The sequence below is a fragment of the Physeter macrocephalus genome, unplaced genomic scaffold (assembly GCF_002837175.3).
Source record: "Physeter macrocephalus isolate SW-GA unplaced genomic scaffold, ASM283717v5 random_338, whole genome shotgun sequence".
Classification (NCBI taxonomy): domain Eukaryota; kingdom Metazoa; phylum Chordata; class Mammalia; order Artiodactyla; family Physeteridae; genus Physeter; species Physeter macrocephalus.
This window is the reverse complement of record NW_021145639.1, coordinates 1-16,060: the sequence shown is the minus strand read 5'-3', so window position 1 is coordinate 16,060 and position 16,060 is coordinate 1. Positions and strand designations below refer to the sequence as shown.

Sequence of the window (16,060 nt, the reverse complement as noted above, 5' to 3'; positions counted from 1 at the left end):
AGGGGTGGTAGTGGGGTGAGAGGTCGTGGTAGGGTGAGACGTCATGGTGGAGTGAGGGATGGTAGTGGGGTGAGGGCTTGTGGAAGGGTCTGGGAAACTAGAAGGTTCTGGAGTTGTGTTGGGGTATGGAGATGTGTCCCAGCCTGGGGTTGTGTCAGACTCCGGTGTCAGCTCTGAGGTAGGGGAAAGGCGGGTCACCACCGCCGGTGCAGAGGGGTCAGAGGTCAGTTCTTTGGGCATGGTGGGTGGTGGAGTGGGTGAAAGCCCAGGGGTCAGCGCTGGAAACACGGTGGCATCAGGGGTGGACAAGGTAAGGCCAGGGGTTGTCAAGGTGCGGTGAGAGTTCATCCAGGATGCCGGGTCTGGGCTGGGCGGCAAAGTGGCGGGAGGGTCAGAGGTCACCTCCTGCGTTGAAGCTGCTGTGGGGATGAGCTGCGGCGCGGAGTCAGAGGTCAGGACAGGGCCCGGGGACCCCGGCGAGGCGGAGGGAGCTGGGGAAGTGGTGGGGGGCGCAGTCCTGGCCGCTGTGGGCCGCAGCCGTCGCTCGGGCCACGGTTTCTTCAGGGAACCTGTTGGAGGAAAGCCGGCCGGCGGAGGTCAGTCTGCTCCGCCCACCCCGCGGCATGGTCCGCCTTCCAGGGGTGGGCCGACCAATGGGAAGGCAGAAAGCTTCGTGACGTCATGGGTCGCCGGCAGACTTCATCCGCCCTAGTGCCCCACCTCCACGCCTCCTCCCATGTCTCCAGGCGCCACCTGGCGTCCTCCCCTCTGGGAGATGCGGAGATGGGCGGGCAGGGGGAGGGGTGATGTGGAGGGGTACCTGGGATGCAAGAGGGGGCCGAAGGGCGGAGATGGGATGAAGGGAGATAAAGAGGGGGAGGGGAGTGGGAGACGGTGCATAGCATGAGGGGGAATCTGAAGGGTAATCTCAGTAATCAAGACAAATCTCTTTACGCCATATTTTTAAACAATCAAAATTAATGCAAAAGATCTACCATGAACAAAAAGTCAAAATTTTAATCCAAAACAGGATCCGACCTACCTCACTGGAATCCCCCCTAAAATTGGCTCTGTCAGATCCTGGTGAGGTAGGTCAGATCCTGACTTGAGTTAAAATTTTATTTAGTTCATCGTGGATTGTTTTTGCATTCGTTTTTTAACCTATGGTATTAAGATCTTATTTATTTTCATTACTAAGTGTTTGGAATGCCCCCACATTTTAGGCCCGAGTAAAATGAGAAGGCTTACCCTCTTCCAGGCCCTGCTTCCAGGTAAATGTGAATTTTAAGCTCTTTTTACAGATGAGAGAAATAAGGCCAAGAGGGTAAGTAACTTGCCTGAGGTCACACACAGTTTGAAAGTTGCAGGGACAAGATCTGAACCCAAGTCCTTCACATACAGAGTCTAGGCCATTAAGTATCACTTTCTCAGTCATGGAAATGCTCTGTGCTGTCCAGTATGGTAGCCACTGGTCACCTGTGGCTTCTGAGCACTCGAAATGTAGCGAGTTCAACTAAGGAATGAATGTTTCCTTTTTCAATTTTTTTTTTACCTTTGAATGGATTTCTTTTTTTAAATTTTTTAAATTGAAGTATAGTTGATGTACAATGTTGTGTTAGTTTCAGGTGTACAGCAGAGTGATTCAGATATATATATATATACACACACACATATATACACATTCTGTTTCAGATTCTTTTCCCTTATAGATTATTACAAAATATTGAGTATACTTCCATGTGCTATACAGTAGGTCCTTCCTTTTTCAAATTTTTGATTCACTTAAATTTAAATAGCCACCTGTGTCAGTAGCTACCATATTGAACAGCACAGCTCAACAGAATTCCACTTTTCTGCAGGGTCTTTGAGGTGCATCGTGTCCCCCTGCAGGGTCAGAGGAGCAGTTAAATAAAGGGCTTGGCCTCCAGCCAGGCTGCCTGGATTTAAACCCCAGCTCCATTACTTCCTAGCTGGGTAATCATGGGCAAGTTACTTAACTGCCTTGAATCTCAGTTTCTTCCCCATTTGTAAACCATGGATGATCCACATACCTCCCTTGTAGAGCAGTCATGAGGATTCAGAGATATCGGGTGTGTGCAGAACACTTACACAATGCCTAACACATGCTAAGCATTCTCATGATTATTTATACTGCCATAGTCATTGATGTCTGTGCCTCATTTTCTCTTATCTTTGAAATGGGAACAATTATAGCACTTACATCATTCATGTAGGGCTCATGTGGCGGCTACGAGGATTAACACATATAAATGTGTTAAAGAGTAATACATATAAAGTGCATAAAATAGTGCCTGACACATGGTATATTGCTTGATGAATGTTAACTGTTCCTAGTTATTATTTCAAGAATCTCAGTTTAGTTCAGTTTAGTTTAGTACAGGGACTCAGACTAGAGTGGTATTGATTTTTAATTTTTCATACCCAAGCAGAGAGCTAAGCTACTCATACCCCACTGTACATTGTCATTAATAGTCCCTGCAATGTCTTCTCGTTTTATCTTACTTTTTCTCCTCTTTGACCCCAATCTCCATTCCCTCGTCCTCTCCCATAGGTACCTCCACTCTAATGTGTTTCATGTATGGCCTTAAACATATGTGTGATCTTAAACAATACAGAATGCATAGATGTGTTTATGTTAATATATGTGTATGTGTATTTTTCTGTTTGTGCTTTTAATTTCTGAAAATAATATTCTGCTGGAAATCTCATTCTGTTTGACCTTCCCCTCAAGGAAGGTATTATGTTTTTCATACCTATCCATGTTGCTGTGTATATAGCTCGTCACTGCTTTAGCTACTGCATAGAATTCCATCATGTGTAACTATTGCATTTCTCTTCTTTGTTACCCTACTGCTGGACACTTAACTTGACTCCAATCCCTAATACATCCTCACACATATTTCCTTATAAGCCTGTGCAAGATTCTCTAGAATATAGATCTAGGAGCAGGATTGCTGGGTGATAACATATAATTATATTTAATTTCACTAAACACCACTAGGTTGTGTTTATCAAATTGCTACAGCCAGTGGGGATGCCTGTCTCCCCACACCCTCACCTACACTTGGTATTATCTACCTTTCAAATTTTTTTCCATGCTCGTCATTGTTTTAATTTGAATTTTCTGATTCATGATGAATGTGAGCACTTCTAGATATACTCGTTGGGCATTTGGGCTTCCTCTTCTGCAGATCACCTGTTTGTATCTTTTGCCCATTCTCTTATAGGATTTCCTATCATTTTCTTATTTGTCAGAGTGACTTACATGGTATAGGTTAGGGTTTCTCACCCTTGGCACTGTTGACATCTGGGGCTGGATGATTCTTTGCTGTGGGGGATACCTTGTGCACCGGAGGATGTGTAACAACATCCCTGGCCTCTACCCACCAGGTACCAGTAGCCTCCCAGCTCCCAGTCTTGACAACCCAAAATGTCTTCGGATGTTGTCAGTTGCCCCCAGTTGAAGACCACTGGTATAGATAATAAGCCCTTGTCTCAGGATATATTTCTGCCTGGTCTTTCTAGGGTGAGAGTTGGGTCACCATGGGGAAATGTGGAGTCCACCTCTCCATCCCACCACACAAACACCCTGGGCCCCTCGCCCCAGCCACATGCCTCACCTGTATCCCCCCGGACCCTTGGAGCTGGAGAGGGATGGCTTGGGCTGCTGATGGTGCCAGCGGTGCCAGCGGGTCCAGGCATGCCTGCGGTGGGGGTCCCCTTGGCTGGGACCTCTCCTGAAGGTGTGTCCCACGTCCAAGAAGGCTCATAACCATCCTCGCCACCTTGAGAGATATGGGGAGAACTAAGTAATAACAGTGTTGTGAAGATTTCTTTCCAAGATGCTGGGTTTTAGGAGGACTCCATCAAGAACACAAATTGAAGCTGTCTTCCTGTTAAAATGTCAGCCCACCAAGTGCAGGCATACTCCCTGGGTCCGTGTGTACTCAAAATGTGCTCTAAGATATGGCCACATTCTCATTCATGATCCATTAGTGTGTGATCGATTCGATTTTTTTTGTGTGTGTGTGGTACGCGGGCCTCTCACTGCTGCGGCCTCTCCCGTTGCAGAGCACAGGCTCCGGACGCGCAGGCCCAGCGCCCATGGCTCACGGGCCCAGCCGCTCCGCGGCATGTGGGATCTTCCCGGACCGGGGCACGAACCCGTGTCCCCTGCATCGGCAGGCGGACTCTCCACCACTGCGCCACCAGGGAAGCCCTCGATTTTTTATACATCGAAAAAAAGGAAGCAGCATTGCAGAGTCACAGCCCTTGCGAGGCCCAATCACATCCCTTCCCTTTGTCAGAGAAGCCTTTAGTTAATAGTTCTCAAGCATGCCTTTACACCTTAGCTATACAGGTGGGACTCCCTAATGCTATATTGTTTCCACATGTGTTAGCTTCCTACAACTAGAAAGACTGCACATATACATATATACAGCAAACACCTTCTCACAGCCTGCTTTTTGGCTGCGTTCCTTCCTAGCTGGATGAGCAAGTCACTTCACTACTCCACGACTCGTTTCCTCACCTGTACGATGGGTATCGTGACGGCACGTACTCCATGGGGTCGCAGGGCTGGCAAGTGATAAGCTGTCCTTTCAGTTAAATGCATATAACTCTAGTTCCTTGTTTTTTTAACCTTGTGTAATATTCTATCGTATGAACACACAACTGCCGATTTATCTATGCCCCTGTGGACGGGCGGTTCGGTTGTGGCCAATGTTTTGCTGCAGTGGATTCTTCATGAGTGAAGATTGCTCAACACCTAATTGTGGGACTGCCGTGTGGAAGGCATCTCTCTAGATGTTGTCAAACTGCCCACCTTTATCCCTCATCCTTGCCGCTGAGAGACATTTTAAATTTTTGGCAATCTCATGGGGAGCTGGTGGGCAAAGAAGCTGCAGTTTCGCTACAGATGACCAAACTGAAGCCCAGAGAGGGCAAGGAATTTTCCTAAGGTCACACAACTAAGGAGCAGCACTGGGTTTCAGACCCAGCAGGTCTATCTGCTTCTGAATGAGGACCTCTTCCCTCTAGGGGTAGATCTCCTGGGTCTCACCTCACTCCTTCCCTGGTGAGCTTTTATTTAAAATTTGATTCCAAGGCCACTCCCTGCTTCCCCTTGAGGTTACACCCTGCTCTATGCTTCCTGGGTTCTTCAGAGCTAATTCTATCATAGGCTTCTTCCCAGTCTCCGTGGCTGGAATGGTTATGAGTGTGAATTCTGCAGTTTGAACCCAAGCTCTGCCCTTTGCTGTCCTGACCTCTCTGGACCTCAATTTCCCTACCTATAAAATGGGGATAAGGATAGTACTCATCTCATAATGTTCCACGTGGAGGGGGTGAGTTAAACCATGGTATGCACTTTGGGGAATTCCCTGGTGGTCCAGTGGTTAGGACTCTGCACTGTCACTGCAGGGGGCACGGGTCCGCTCCCTGGTCGGGGAACTAAGATCCCACATGCCACACGATGCGGCCAAAAAAAACAAACAACCATGGGATGCACTTAGATGGTGCCTGGCACACGGAGATTATTCAATGAATATTAGCTATTATTGATGCTCTTATTACCACGCAACCTCTAAATGTAATCTGGCATTTAATCTTGGATGTCCTCCCCTCTGCGCAGCCGTGACATACAGCGATATCCCGAGGCCATGAGTCACCCCACCTCCTCACTGGGTGTGGAAACTCCATTAGACATGGCTGTCCATCTGCACAGCCTCATCCATTCCCGCAGCTGCAAATTCCCTCCTCCCAGGCGCTCCTTGGAGCTCCAGGATTGCATATCTCATGTCTCCACTTGGGTGTGTCGAACACATCACTAATGGAGCTCTTAATATTCCCACTCTGGATCCTGTGCGCCCACCCCGCAGTGTTCCCTGGTCCAGTAAAAGGCGGGTGCCCATCCCCTCCCTCCCTCTCTCTCCTCAACCCTCGCACCCAACGCATCACTCGAACCCACCAGCTCAACCCCGGGAATGTAGCTTGAACACCTGCACCTCTCGCAGTCTCCACTGCCACCCTGGTTGAGGCCACCGTCACGTCTGCATGGACCTTCTGGTCTCCCTGCGTGCACTCTTACACCTACATCCACCCCCCTGCGGCACCCTGAGCGACTGCTTTGAAAATACACATGTGGGGGACTTCCCTGGCGGTCCAGTGGTTAGGACTTGGCGCTTCCACTGCAGGGGGCACGGGTTTGATCCCTGGTCGGAGAACAAAGATCCCACATGCCGCAAGGCGCGCCCTCCCCCACCCTCCCCAAAAAAAGAAAGAAAATACACATGTGATCACGTCCTCCATAACTTAAAGTGCTTAAAACGCCAAGGGTTTCTGCACACAGAATAAAACCCAGACACTGGCCTCATCCCTGATCACTCTCCCCCTGCCTGGCTCACTCCACTCCCGCCAGGCCAGCATCCTTGCCCGTCTCCCAAGGTCCCACCACAGGGCCTTTGCACATGCTGCTCCCTCTGTCTGGAAGGCTCCTTTAGCTCCCTCCAGGTTCCCCATCACAGTAGACATCTTTACAATGGACCACAGACCTCACCTCCTACCATCATCCCCATCAACCACTTCATTTCCACCCCACTGACCTTGCTGCTGTTTCTTGAACCAGCTAAGCACACCCCCACCTCAGGGCCTTTGCATGTGCTGTCTGCTCTCCAACCAGATATTTGCATGGCTTCCCCCCTCTCCTTCTTGAGGCTGTCACTTAAATGGCACTTTCTTAGTAAGTCATCTCTTGATCATCCTATTTTAAATTACAACACTTAGCCCTCCCTTCCCCCTCCCTTGCTGTGCTCATCACTGCTATGTTCCCAGGGGTTAGTACTCATGCCTGCCACACAGCAAACATTTCAGACATGAATTAATGTCTGCGTCTCCAAATTCCATCATCCAGGAAGCCTCAAGAAATTTTGCTTCAGTGAAATGGAAAGTGAGAATTCAACCTTCATAAGCTTCCAGCTTCATCTCCTGTACACTCTCTCTAGACTTACACAGCAGTCTCTCACTGGTTCATTCATTCATTCATTCAACAAGTACGTAAAAAGTCTCTACTAAGTCTCTACAACACAGATCCCGTGGCAGACAGAATAATGCTCCCCAAAGATGTCCAAGCCCTAATCCCCAGAACCTGTGAATATGTTACCTTTCCTGGAAAAAGGGACTTTGCAGATATGATTATGGGTCCAGAACTTGAAATGAAGAGATTATCCTATGTTAATCCAAGCGGACCCAATCTAATCACACAAATCCTTAAAATGAGAGACTCTATCCCGGCTGTAGTGACAAAGATGTAAAGACAAAAGAAGGACCAGAGACATAGATGCAACACTGCTGGCTTTGAAAATGGAGGAAGGGGCAATGCGCTAAGGAATGGAGGGGTCTCTAGAAGCTACAAAAGGCATGGGAACGATCCTCCCCTCGAGCCTCAGAAGGAACACAGCCCTGCTGACACTTTGATTCTAGCCAGTGATACCCATGTGGGACTTCTGACCTCCAGGCCTGCAAAATAATAAACTTGTGTTGTCTAAGCCCCTAATGTGTGGCGGTGTTATGGCAACAGAAACTGACACAGCCAAACACAAGACAGCTAAAAGTCTAGCAGAGACGACGTGCCCTAAACAGGCAATGCAATTTTCTCAACTCCAGCCTCTGCTCCTCTGAGAATCCCCTTCCTCCTGGTGTCTGCTGGTGAAAATGACACCATCTCTTCTGCGAGGTCTTTCCCAATTGCTCTACTAGAAATAATCACTCAGTCCCTGGGATCCTGCAGCTGTTGCTCATTTACGGTAAATAACTCTTAACAACCAATGTTTTGCGGTTTTAAATGATTTCACACACATTTTGCTCATTGGATTGGGACCTGAGGTCACCCAGCTCGTTGTTCTAATCCCAGCGCAGCCACAGCTGGAACCCAGCGAGCTGTACTACAGAATTCACTCTTGCAATGACTTGTTATTCCAGAATCTTTTCCAATCCAACGAGCAAACTGTGCGCGAAATCGTTTTAAATGGATCTCAATAATGCCTCCTGAGTTAAAGTTTAATTTCTCTGAGCCTCATTTTTCCCCCACCTGAAACACAGGGGCAACACCAGGACCTATGTCACCCAGTTGCAATCATGCGTGCCTGGCACAGTGAGCTCTCCTTGACTCTTCCCAGGGACCTTGGAGCTCCGGTTTTCGTTTTTTCCGGAGGAAGAAACTGAGGTTCAAAGAAGCAGTCATTTTTTCAAGGCCACCTTGCTAACGAGGATAGGAATTCCTGTCTGTCGTTTCCCCTCTCCCCACGCCACCCCGCACCTCCCTCCAAGTCTTCCCATTACTAAGGTTGTACACGTGACTCCTGAGATTTCCATCGCGCAATTCCTAGTTCTGTATTCATTTGCGCCTCACGCCCAGCATCTGACCTCTCCGCCACGAGGGGGCGCTACGGGATAAGGGAGGCGGCGCCGGGCTGCAGAGAACAAAGGCTCAGAAATTCTGGCCACACTGTACCGAGGAGCATCACCTCTGAAAAACTGAGCCCTGACTCACAGCTCGGGTGCCCCCCACCCCAGATCTCCGTACTTCCAATGCCTGCTCCGCGCCCGTCAGCACGACACCTGACCGAGGCAGACGCCACTCTGTGGGATCACCGCCTTCTTCACCCGCTTTTATTGCCGCGGCGTGGGCCAGCCGGCCAATCAGGAGGCGCACCGCGCCTGTGACGTCACACGGCGCGGGGCTATTGAAATCTGCCCTGCCCGCCCCTCCATCCGAGGCCCCGCCCCTCTCGCAGAGGCCCTCGGAGTGCGCATGCATGTTGAGCGTGTGAAAAAGGCGGGAAAAGGCGCGAGGGGCGGGGTCCTGCGGGAGAGGGAAAAGAAGTGGCGACACCTGGGGGGAGAGAGCGGCCGTCGCGGGGGGATGGGGTCGGGAGAGCCGGGGGAAGAAGCCGCCACGCGGGAAATGGTAGGATGGAGAGTCAGCGAGAAGGATGAGGAGACGGAGAAAAAGCTGAGGGGAGAACCGACCCTGGGTGGGGGGGAGGTTGAGTGGGAAACGGAGCGGAGGGCGCGGCGGTGAGAGTGAAAGAGAAAGGAAGGCCCAGAGGGGAAAGAAAGAGAAACTGGCCGTGAAAAACAGGGAGAAACAGGGGTGACGGGGTGTGGACTTGGAGAAAAAATGAGAAACATGGTGAGAGAGGCTGACGAGGCATAGAGACGAGGAGGGGCAGAGAAAGAGAAAGAAGAAAGAGACACGGAGCTGAAAAGATAAACCGACCGTGAAAAATAGAGTGAGAGACAGAGACGATGAGCGTGAGAAACTGAAAATATAAATAAAAAGAGGAGGACACAGGAGAAGAGATGAAGAGAAACTGGCCATGAAGTACAGTGAGAAATAGATACGGGTTGGGGGTGGGTGTGTGAGAAATGGAAAATGAAAGAAAAAAGAGCCAGACGCAGAGGGGAAAAGATAAAGAGAAGTTGACTGTGGGGAAATAAAGAGAGAAATAGAAAGGATGGGAGTATGAACTTGATAAGGAAAGAAAAAAATTAGAAAGGTGATGAGAAAGAAATGGGCGGTGGAAAAAAAGTGCTTGAGATGAGGAGGGTGAGAAATTGAAAGGGAAGAGAGGGAAAAATAAATAAATAAAAAATTTAAAATAAAATAAAAAAGTAAAATAAATTCCTTTGGGACTTCCCTGGCGGGTCTGGTGGTTAAGACTCTGCGCTTCCACTGCAGGGGGCGCGGGTTCATCCCTAGTCAGGGAACTAAGATTGCGTGTGCCACACGGGCGAGGCCAAAAAAAGAGAGAGAATGTGAGAAAGAGGCGCAGAGGGTGGTCAAGAGAGACCCTGAGCACGGATGGGACAGAGATCTCACACACACACACACACACACACACACACACACACACACACAGAGGAAGGCAGAGAAATGGGCAACATCTGAGGGGGGGTCAAGGCCTCGGGGGTCAAGGTCAAGGCCAAGGTCAAGGCCCTTGGGAGCAGAGATGGAAGGAGGGAAGCAGGCGACAGCGAGACAGAGGCGGAGGGGCAGAGGGGGACAGAGCTGAGGGGCTGGAGGCTGCTTCCACTGGCCAGAGGAAAGGGGTCAGGCTGAGGACAGAACCCTCGACCTGGATGTCCCCACCCCGCCTCTGAGCTACAGCCCGACCCTGACCAGAGCGTGAGCTGGGAGAACAGGTTTGAGGGGCTAGGGTGGGCAGACAACGTGACAGGGTGGGCCTCGGCTGTGAGGTCTGGGGGGACTTCCGTCGAGGCTCTGGATCGAGGGGCACGGGCTCCCAAGGCCCCGGTTGGTTTGCAGGAGGACTGCGGGCCAGGGCTTTGCTGAGCCTGGTCGGATTCTCCGCGAATCACACCGCAGGGGGTGGGGATGGGGTCTCCTTTAGGCTCTGGAGGACAGTGCTACTGCCGAGTCCAAGAAGGGAATGTTCTTAGGGTCTCTGGAGCCGAGGAAAACCTGTCTGGGGTCTCTGAGACCCAGGCCAGCTCATTTAGGAGGATCTTTCTGGAAGCCCGGCAGGGAGGTGCACAGAGGTTTAGGGAGGCCCCCTCCCCACCCCGGCCATGCCCCTCACCTGTGCTTGGAAGGCGCCTCGTCGCTGGGGAGGGGGGCCCTGGGCTCCCAGCGGTGCCCCAGGAGGGAGTGTGTGCAGGCACCGCTGCAGCGGTGGTCCCCTTGGCCAGGTCCTCTCCCGAGGTGGGGTCCCAGGTCCAGGGGGGATAGCCTTCCTCGTCTGCATAGCCTTGGGAGAAATCGGGGAAGGGGAGAGCGGTTTTGGTCACCCACTTCTTCGTGCTTTTGGGTGTCTTCCCTGGGGCCTTGGTGGTGGATTTCTCAGCAACGCCGGGGGTCCGCCTTGCAGAGGGCTTGGTGGCCAGCTCCCCCGGGAGCCAGGCATCCGGGTCTCTACCCAGGCCAGCGGTCCTTGCTGTTGCTCCGAAGTCGCCTTCCCGAATCTCCTGGCGTGACTCCGGGTCCCCACCCCCACGCCACCCTGACTCCTGGGCCACCGACCCCCCACCCCCCACCGTACCGGTGCAGGTGAGCCCCACGTCCTCCTCGTGGTCGCAGTTGTGCTGTCCCCACGCCCGAGCGGGGCAGTCGCTCAGCGAGGCCTCACTTCCCTTGCAGCCCACGTCATCCAGCCAGATGGGCCCGGTGCCAGGGCCGTAGTGGGTTTTGCCCACTCGGGGCCGAACCCTCCCGCAGCCCAGCTCCCAGCAGGCCACCATGCCGTCCCGCAGGTCCCAGCCGTCGTCACACACTGTCCCCCAGCGCCCGGCGTGCCACACCTCCAGCCGCCCGGCACACCGGTTGGGCCCATCGGCCAGACGAACCCGGAACAGGCCTGCTGGTAGACAGCCCAGATCAGGAGGGGTCAGCAGGGGTCAGGAGGGGTCAGCCTCACCCTCCACGTTCCTTCCTCTCACCTGATGCCCCAGTGGGGGAGGGGGCTGGCTCTTTGGAGGACTCTGGAGTACCTACTCCTGGGATCTCAGCCGATGGCTCCGTGGTGGCCTCAGAGGTCAGCTCTCGGGGGCCCTGGGTGGTCGGTGTGGCCAGGGTCTTAGAGGTCCGTTCCCGGGGGGCCCGGGGAGTCCACCTTTCGGTGGTGTGTGAGGTTAGCCTGCGAGAGGCCTCTGTGGTCAGCCTGCTGGTAAACTCGGAGGTCGGTCTTCGGGAGGCCTCAGCGGTCGGAGTGCTGGTGGTCAGTGAGGTCAGTTCTGGGGGACTCTGGGTGCCCGTGGCCCTGGAGTGCTTAGTGGTTGGTACCACGGGGGGCTGAGTGGTCGGTCTCTTGGCGGTTTTGGTCACCCACTTCTTCGTGCTTTTGGGTGTCTTCCCTGGGGCCTTGGTGGTGGATTTCTCAGCAACGCCGGGGGTCCGCCTCGCAGAGGGCTTGGTGGCCAGCTCCCCCGGGAGCCAGGCATCCGGGTCTCTACCCAGGCCAGGGATCCAGCTCCAACTGAAGGGGTCTGAGATGGAGTCCAGGCCGGGGGTCCCTGGCAGACAGGAGGGGAGGACAGAGGAGACAGCAGACACCGTGATTGTCCGACCAGGCCCCTCCTTCTCTCTCATCTCCCCCTACAGACAACCACCGAGTTCCCATGCATTCATTCACATCATAGAGTTTACAAAGCATCTCCTACGAGCCAGGCCCTGTGCCAGACCCGGGGCATACGGCGGCCAGCCGCAGCCGGCACCATCCCGCCGCTGGGCACGTACAGTCATGACGTGACTGCCCTCCTTCGCCCCTCACGCTGACCCATCCTCTCCATCTGCCCAGCCACTGCCTGGCTCCCCGTACCCTCTGACTGGTCCTTCCCCCACACCCCGTGCCCAGCTCTCACCGCCCCACCAGGCTGGTACCAGGCCACTGCCCGGCTCAAAACCCTTCTGCGGCTCCTGGCTGCTGTGGCCCTCAGGAGGGGAGGGAGAGGGGAAAGTGCCTTAGCGTCAGGCGGAATGGTTGACTCCATCCTCCCGGCTGCCGCGGCTCTCACCTTACAGCTTGCTAATCAGCACAGGGAAGGCGGCAGACACCGTGGGCGATGCCAAGGGTTACTGATGCAGGACAAGGGTTAATCTTGTCCAAAGAAAGGTTTGGCCCTTTGCCCCTGGCTGCCGGGGGGAAGCTCCAAGCCCTTTCAACGTCCTGCCTGGTAAGAGTGTGTTGTTGCCCTGTGGGGCCAGAGCCACCAGATCATCTCTGCTAACACTGTGACTTAAGGGCCGCCAGTGGGCCACCAGCCACATCTCATGACTGAGCCCCTATAAACACTTTGACACCAAGGCTGGGAGATCGTCCCCGGTTGGCAATACTTCACGTGCGTTGTTATGCGTCGTTGCTGGGAGAATTAAGTGAGGGAGCTCCACAAGGGTCTCTCCTGGACCCAGCCCCACATGCCTCTTCCCTCAACTGACTTTTTAAATTTTTGGCTGCGTTGGGTCTTCGCTGCTGCGCGCGGGCTTTCTCTAGTTGCAGCCAGCAGGGGCTACTCTTCGTTGAGGTGCGCGGGCCGAGGTGCGCGGGCTTCTTATTGCGGCGGCTTCTCTTCTGGCGGAGCACGGGCTGTAGGCGTGCGGGCTTCAGTAGTTGTGGCTCGCGGGCTCAGTAGTTGTGGAGCGCGGGCTTAGCTTCTCCACAGCATGTGGGATCTTCCCGGACCAGGGATTGAACCCGTGTCCCCTGCATTGGCAGGCGTATTCCTAACCACTGTGCCACCAGGGAAGTCCTGATATGGACCATTTTAAAAGTCTTTATTGAATTTGTTACAACATTGCTTCTGTTTTGTTTTGGTTTTTTGGCTGCGAGGCATGTGGGATCTTAGCTCCACAACCAGGGATTGAACCTGCACCCTCTGCATTGGAAGGCGAAGTCTTAACCACTGGACCGCGAGACAGCTTTTCTGATTGTTGTGAATCCTTCTAGAAAACTATGGAACCCGAGGGTGGTCTTGGGCACCTCCCAAATGATAATGTGTCACACGGGTTTGCAGCGATTTGTCGGGGCGCCTCTTTCTCACAGTGAACCGTAAGCCTCTCAAAGGCCAGGCTCGCGCTCGTTGCGTTCTGAGGACCCAATACCTAGCTCAGCGTCTGGCGCTGGATAAATAACGGCAAATGAACGAACACGGGCCAAGCCTGAGTCTACTTCAACTGGCCCTCCCGTCACACGGGCTTCTTGCCATCTCCCGATGCCCCATGCCTGCTTCCTTTCCTCTTCCTTTTCAGCTTCCCTCTAGGTGGGAGACTTCCTTGATTCTTGGCGGGAAGAAGAGGAGGAAGAATCCCAGCTGTGCCGCTTAGTTGCTGGGTAACCTCTCTGTGCCTCAGCGTCTTCATCAGTAAAATGGGCATAACATCCACCAATCTGGACGTATCGTGAGGTGTGAACACGGTCACGGGCGGGGGCTTAGGAGGTGGGCGCTCAGTCGATGTTAGTGCCAATGTTAGTTCCCGCTCCCTCCTCCAGGAAGCCCTCCGGGAGCCAGCGAATGGCCGGTGCCTCCTTACCAGTGCAGGTAACTCCAACGTCCTCGTTGTGAGCACAGTTGTGCTTCCCCCAGGGAGCGGCAGGGCAGTCAGCCAGGGAAGCCTCGGTCCCCACACACCTCACGTCGTCCAGCCAGATGGGGCCGGCGCCCCAGCCGAAGCGGCCGGCAGCAGGGTCCGGCTGCCGAGGTCCGCCGCAGCCCAGCTCGCGGCAGACCACAGCCGAGTCCCGCAGGTCCCAGGTGTCGTCACACACGGTCCCCCAGCGCCCGCCGTGCCACACCTCCAGCCGGCCTGAGCACCTGCTGGGCCCGGCCACCAGGCGCAGCTGGGGGGACCCTGGGGTGGGAGAGACCCAAAGAATTCGAGTCAGACCTGCCTCCACCTTCCTTCCATTCATCCACCCTTCCTTCCCAGCAGCAAGTGTTTATCCAGGCCTGTGCTGTGCCGTCGTCTACATCAGGCACAGGAATAAAGAGTCAGGGACGGGGAATTCCCTGGCGGTCCAGTGGTTAGGACTCCGTGCTTTCACTGCTGAGGCCCGGGTTCGATCCCTGGTCGGGGAACTAAGAGCCCACAAGCCTCGCGGCATGCCAAAAAAAAAAAAAAAAAAAAAAGTCAGGGATAAAGGGTGGCTCCTTGGAAAGCTCAACTCAGAATTGCCATATGAGCCAGAAATCCCACTCCTAGGGATATACCCAAAATAAGGCGAAAACGGGCATTCAGTCAGATACCTGTATGCAGACATTCACAGCAGCATTATTCACGATAGCAATAATGTGGAAACAACCCAAGTGTCCGTCAATGGACAAATGGATACGCAAAGTGTTGTCCGTCCATACGATGGGCTACTATTCAGCCGTTACAAAGAAAGAAATTCTGACACACACCACAGTATGGATGAACTTGGAGAACATTATGCTCTGTGAAATAAGCCGGACACAAAAGGTCAAATACGATACGATTCCATTTACGCACAGTGCCTGGCTGGCAAATTCAGAGACAGAAAATCAAATGGTGTGCGCCAGGGGCTGGGGAGACGCGGGGCAGGGTAGTGAGTGTTTAATGGGTCTGGGGTATCTGTTTGGGATGAAGGAAAAGTTCCGGAGATGGTGGTGGTGATGGCTGCACAACACTTTTTACGACTAAACTATACGCTTTAAAATGGTTAAAATGGGACTTCCCTGGCAGTCCAATAGTTAGGACTCCACGCTTCCGCCGCAGGGGGCGCAGGTTCGATCCCTGGTCGGGGAACTAAGATCCCGCATGCCGTGCGGCACAGCCAGAAAAACAGAAAATTGTTTAAATGGTCACTTTTATGTTGTGTATATTTTACCATAATTCTTAAAAAATAAAGGAAGTGGGCTCTGGAACAAATTGCCTTCATTTGAGTCCTGGCTTTCCGACTTTTTAGCCGCGGGGCCTCATTTGCAACGGGGAAACCAGACGGTACCTACCCTGCCAGTGGCTGGTAGTTTTACCTGATGAAGGGGCTTGGAACAGCACTGGTCATGTGAGCCAGTGAGATCTGAGTCTATGGCAGTTGTTATCATTATTATTATTATTATTCAGAAAAAGGGGAAGCAGGCCTCAGTTAATAGTGATCAGGTTTCCACTTTTTCAGCCTTTGGCAACCTTGAGGAGATGGCTGTATTAATCATGGCTTTTATTTGCGGTACCTGATGCTTTGACATCTCGGGGCCTTGCCGACACTGGAGGGATTGCTGATTCCCAGAGACAGGAAACCACTGGAGTGTGCCCTTCATATGAAACCAACCCACCCAGAGCCCTCACCCACCACCTCGTGTCAGGCTCACACTCCCCGGCCAGCATCCACCTGCCCCATCTCCCCAGGGCTAGTACCCAACGAGGGGCAGCCCCTACGCTCCAGAACCCACCGAAATGATGCAAACCAGCCCACCCAGAGTCATCTCACCCTGCCTTGTCCATTCCTCCCCATGAAGCCACACTCCAGGCTTTGCCCACCGTCGCCCCTCACTCCCTGCCTCCTGCTGG

General features: G+C 53.2%; 1 protein-coding gene across 1 annotated transcript in view; it reads right to left on the bottom strand.

Annotated features, from left to right (window-relative positions):
• SSC5D (scavenger receptor cysteine rich family member with 5 domains) overlaps positions 1 to 15,344 on the bottom strand; it is a 16,748-nt gene extending 1,404 nt beyond the window's left edge. Inside the window, exons 1-6 of the mRNA XM_055082911.1 lie at positions 14,066 to 15,344; positions 11,479 to 12,051; positions 11,082 to 11,396; positions 10,623 to 10,790; positions 3,642 to 3,806; positions 3 to 569 (exon numbers count right to left, since the gene is read on the bottom strand). Coding sequence (XP_054938886.1) covers positions 3 to 569; positions 3,642 to 3,806; positions 10,623 to 10,790; positions 11,082 to 11,396; positions 11,479 to 12,051; positions 14,066 to 14,444 — 2,167 coding nt within the window. The 5' untranslated portion in view covers positions 14,445 to 15,344. The remainder of the gene's footprint in view (positions 1 to 2; positions 570 to 3,641; positions 3,807 to 10,622; positions 10,791 to 11,081; positions 11,397 to 11,478; positions 12,052 to 14,065) is intronic.
• Positions 15,345 to 16,060: the final 716 nt, after the last annotated feature.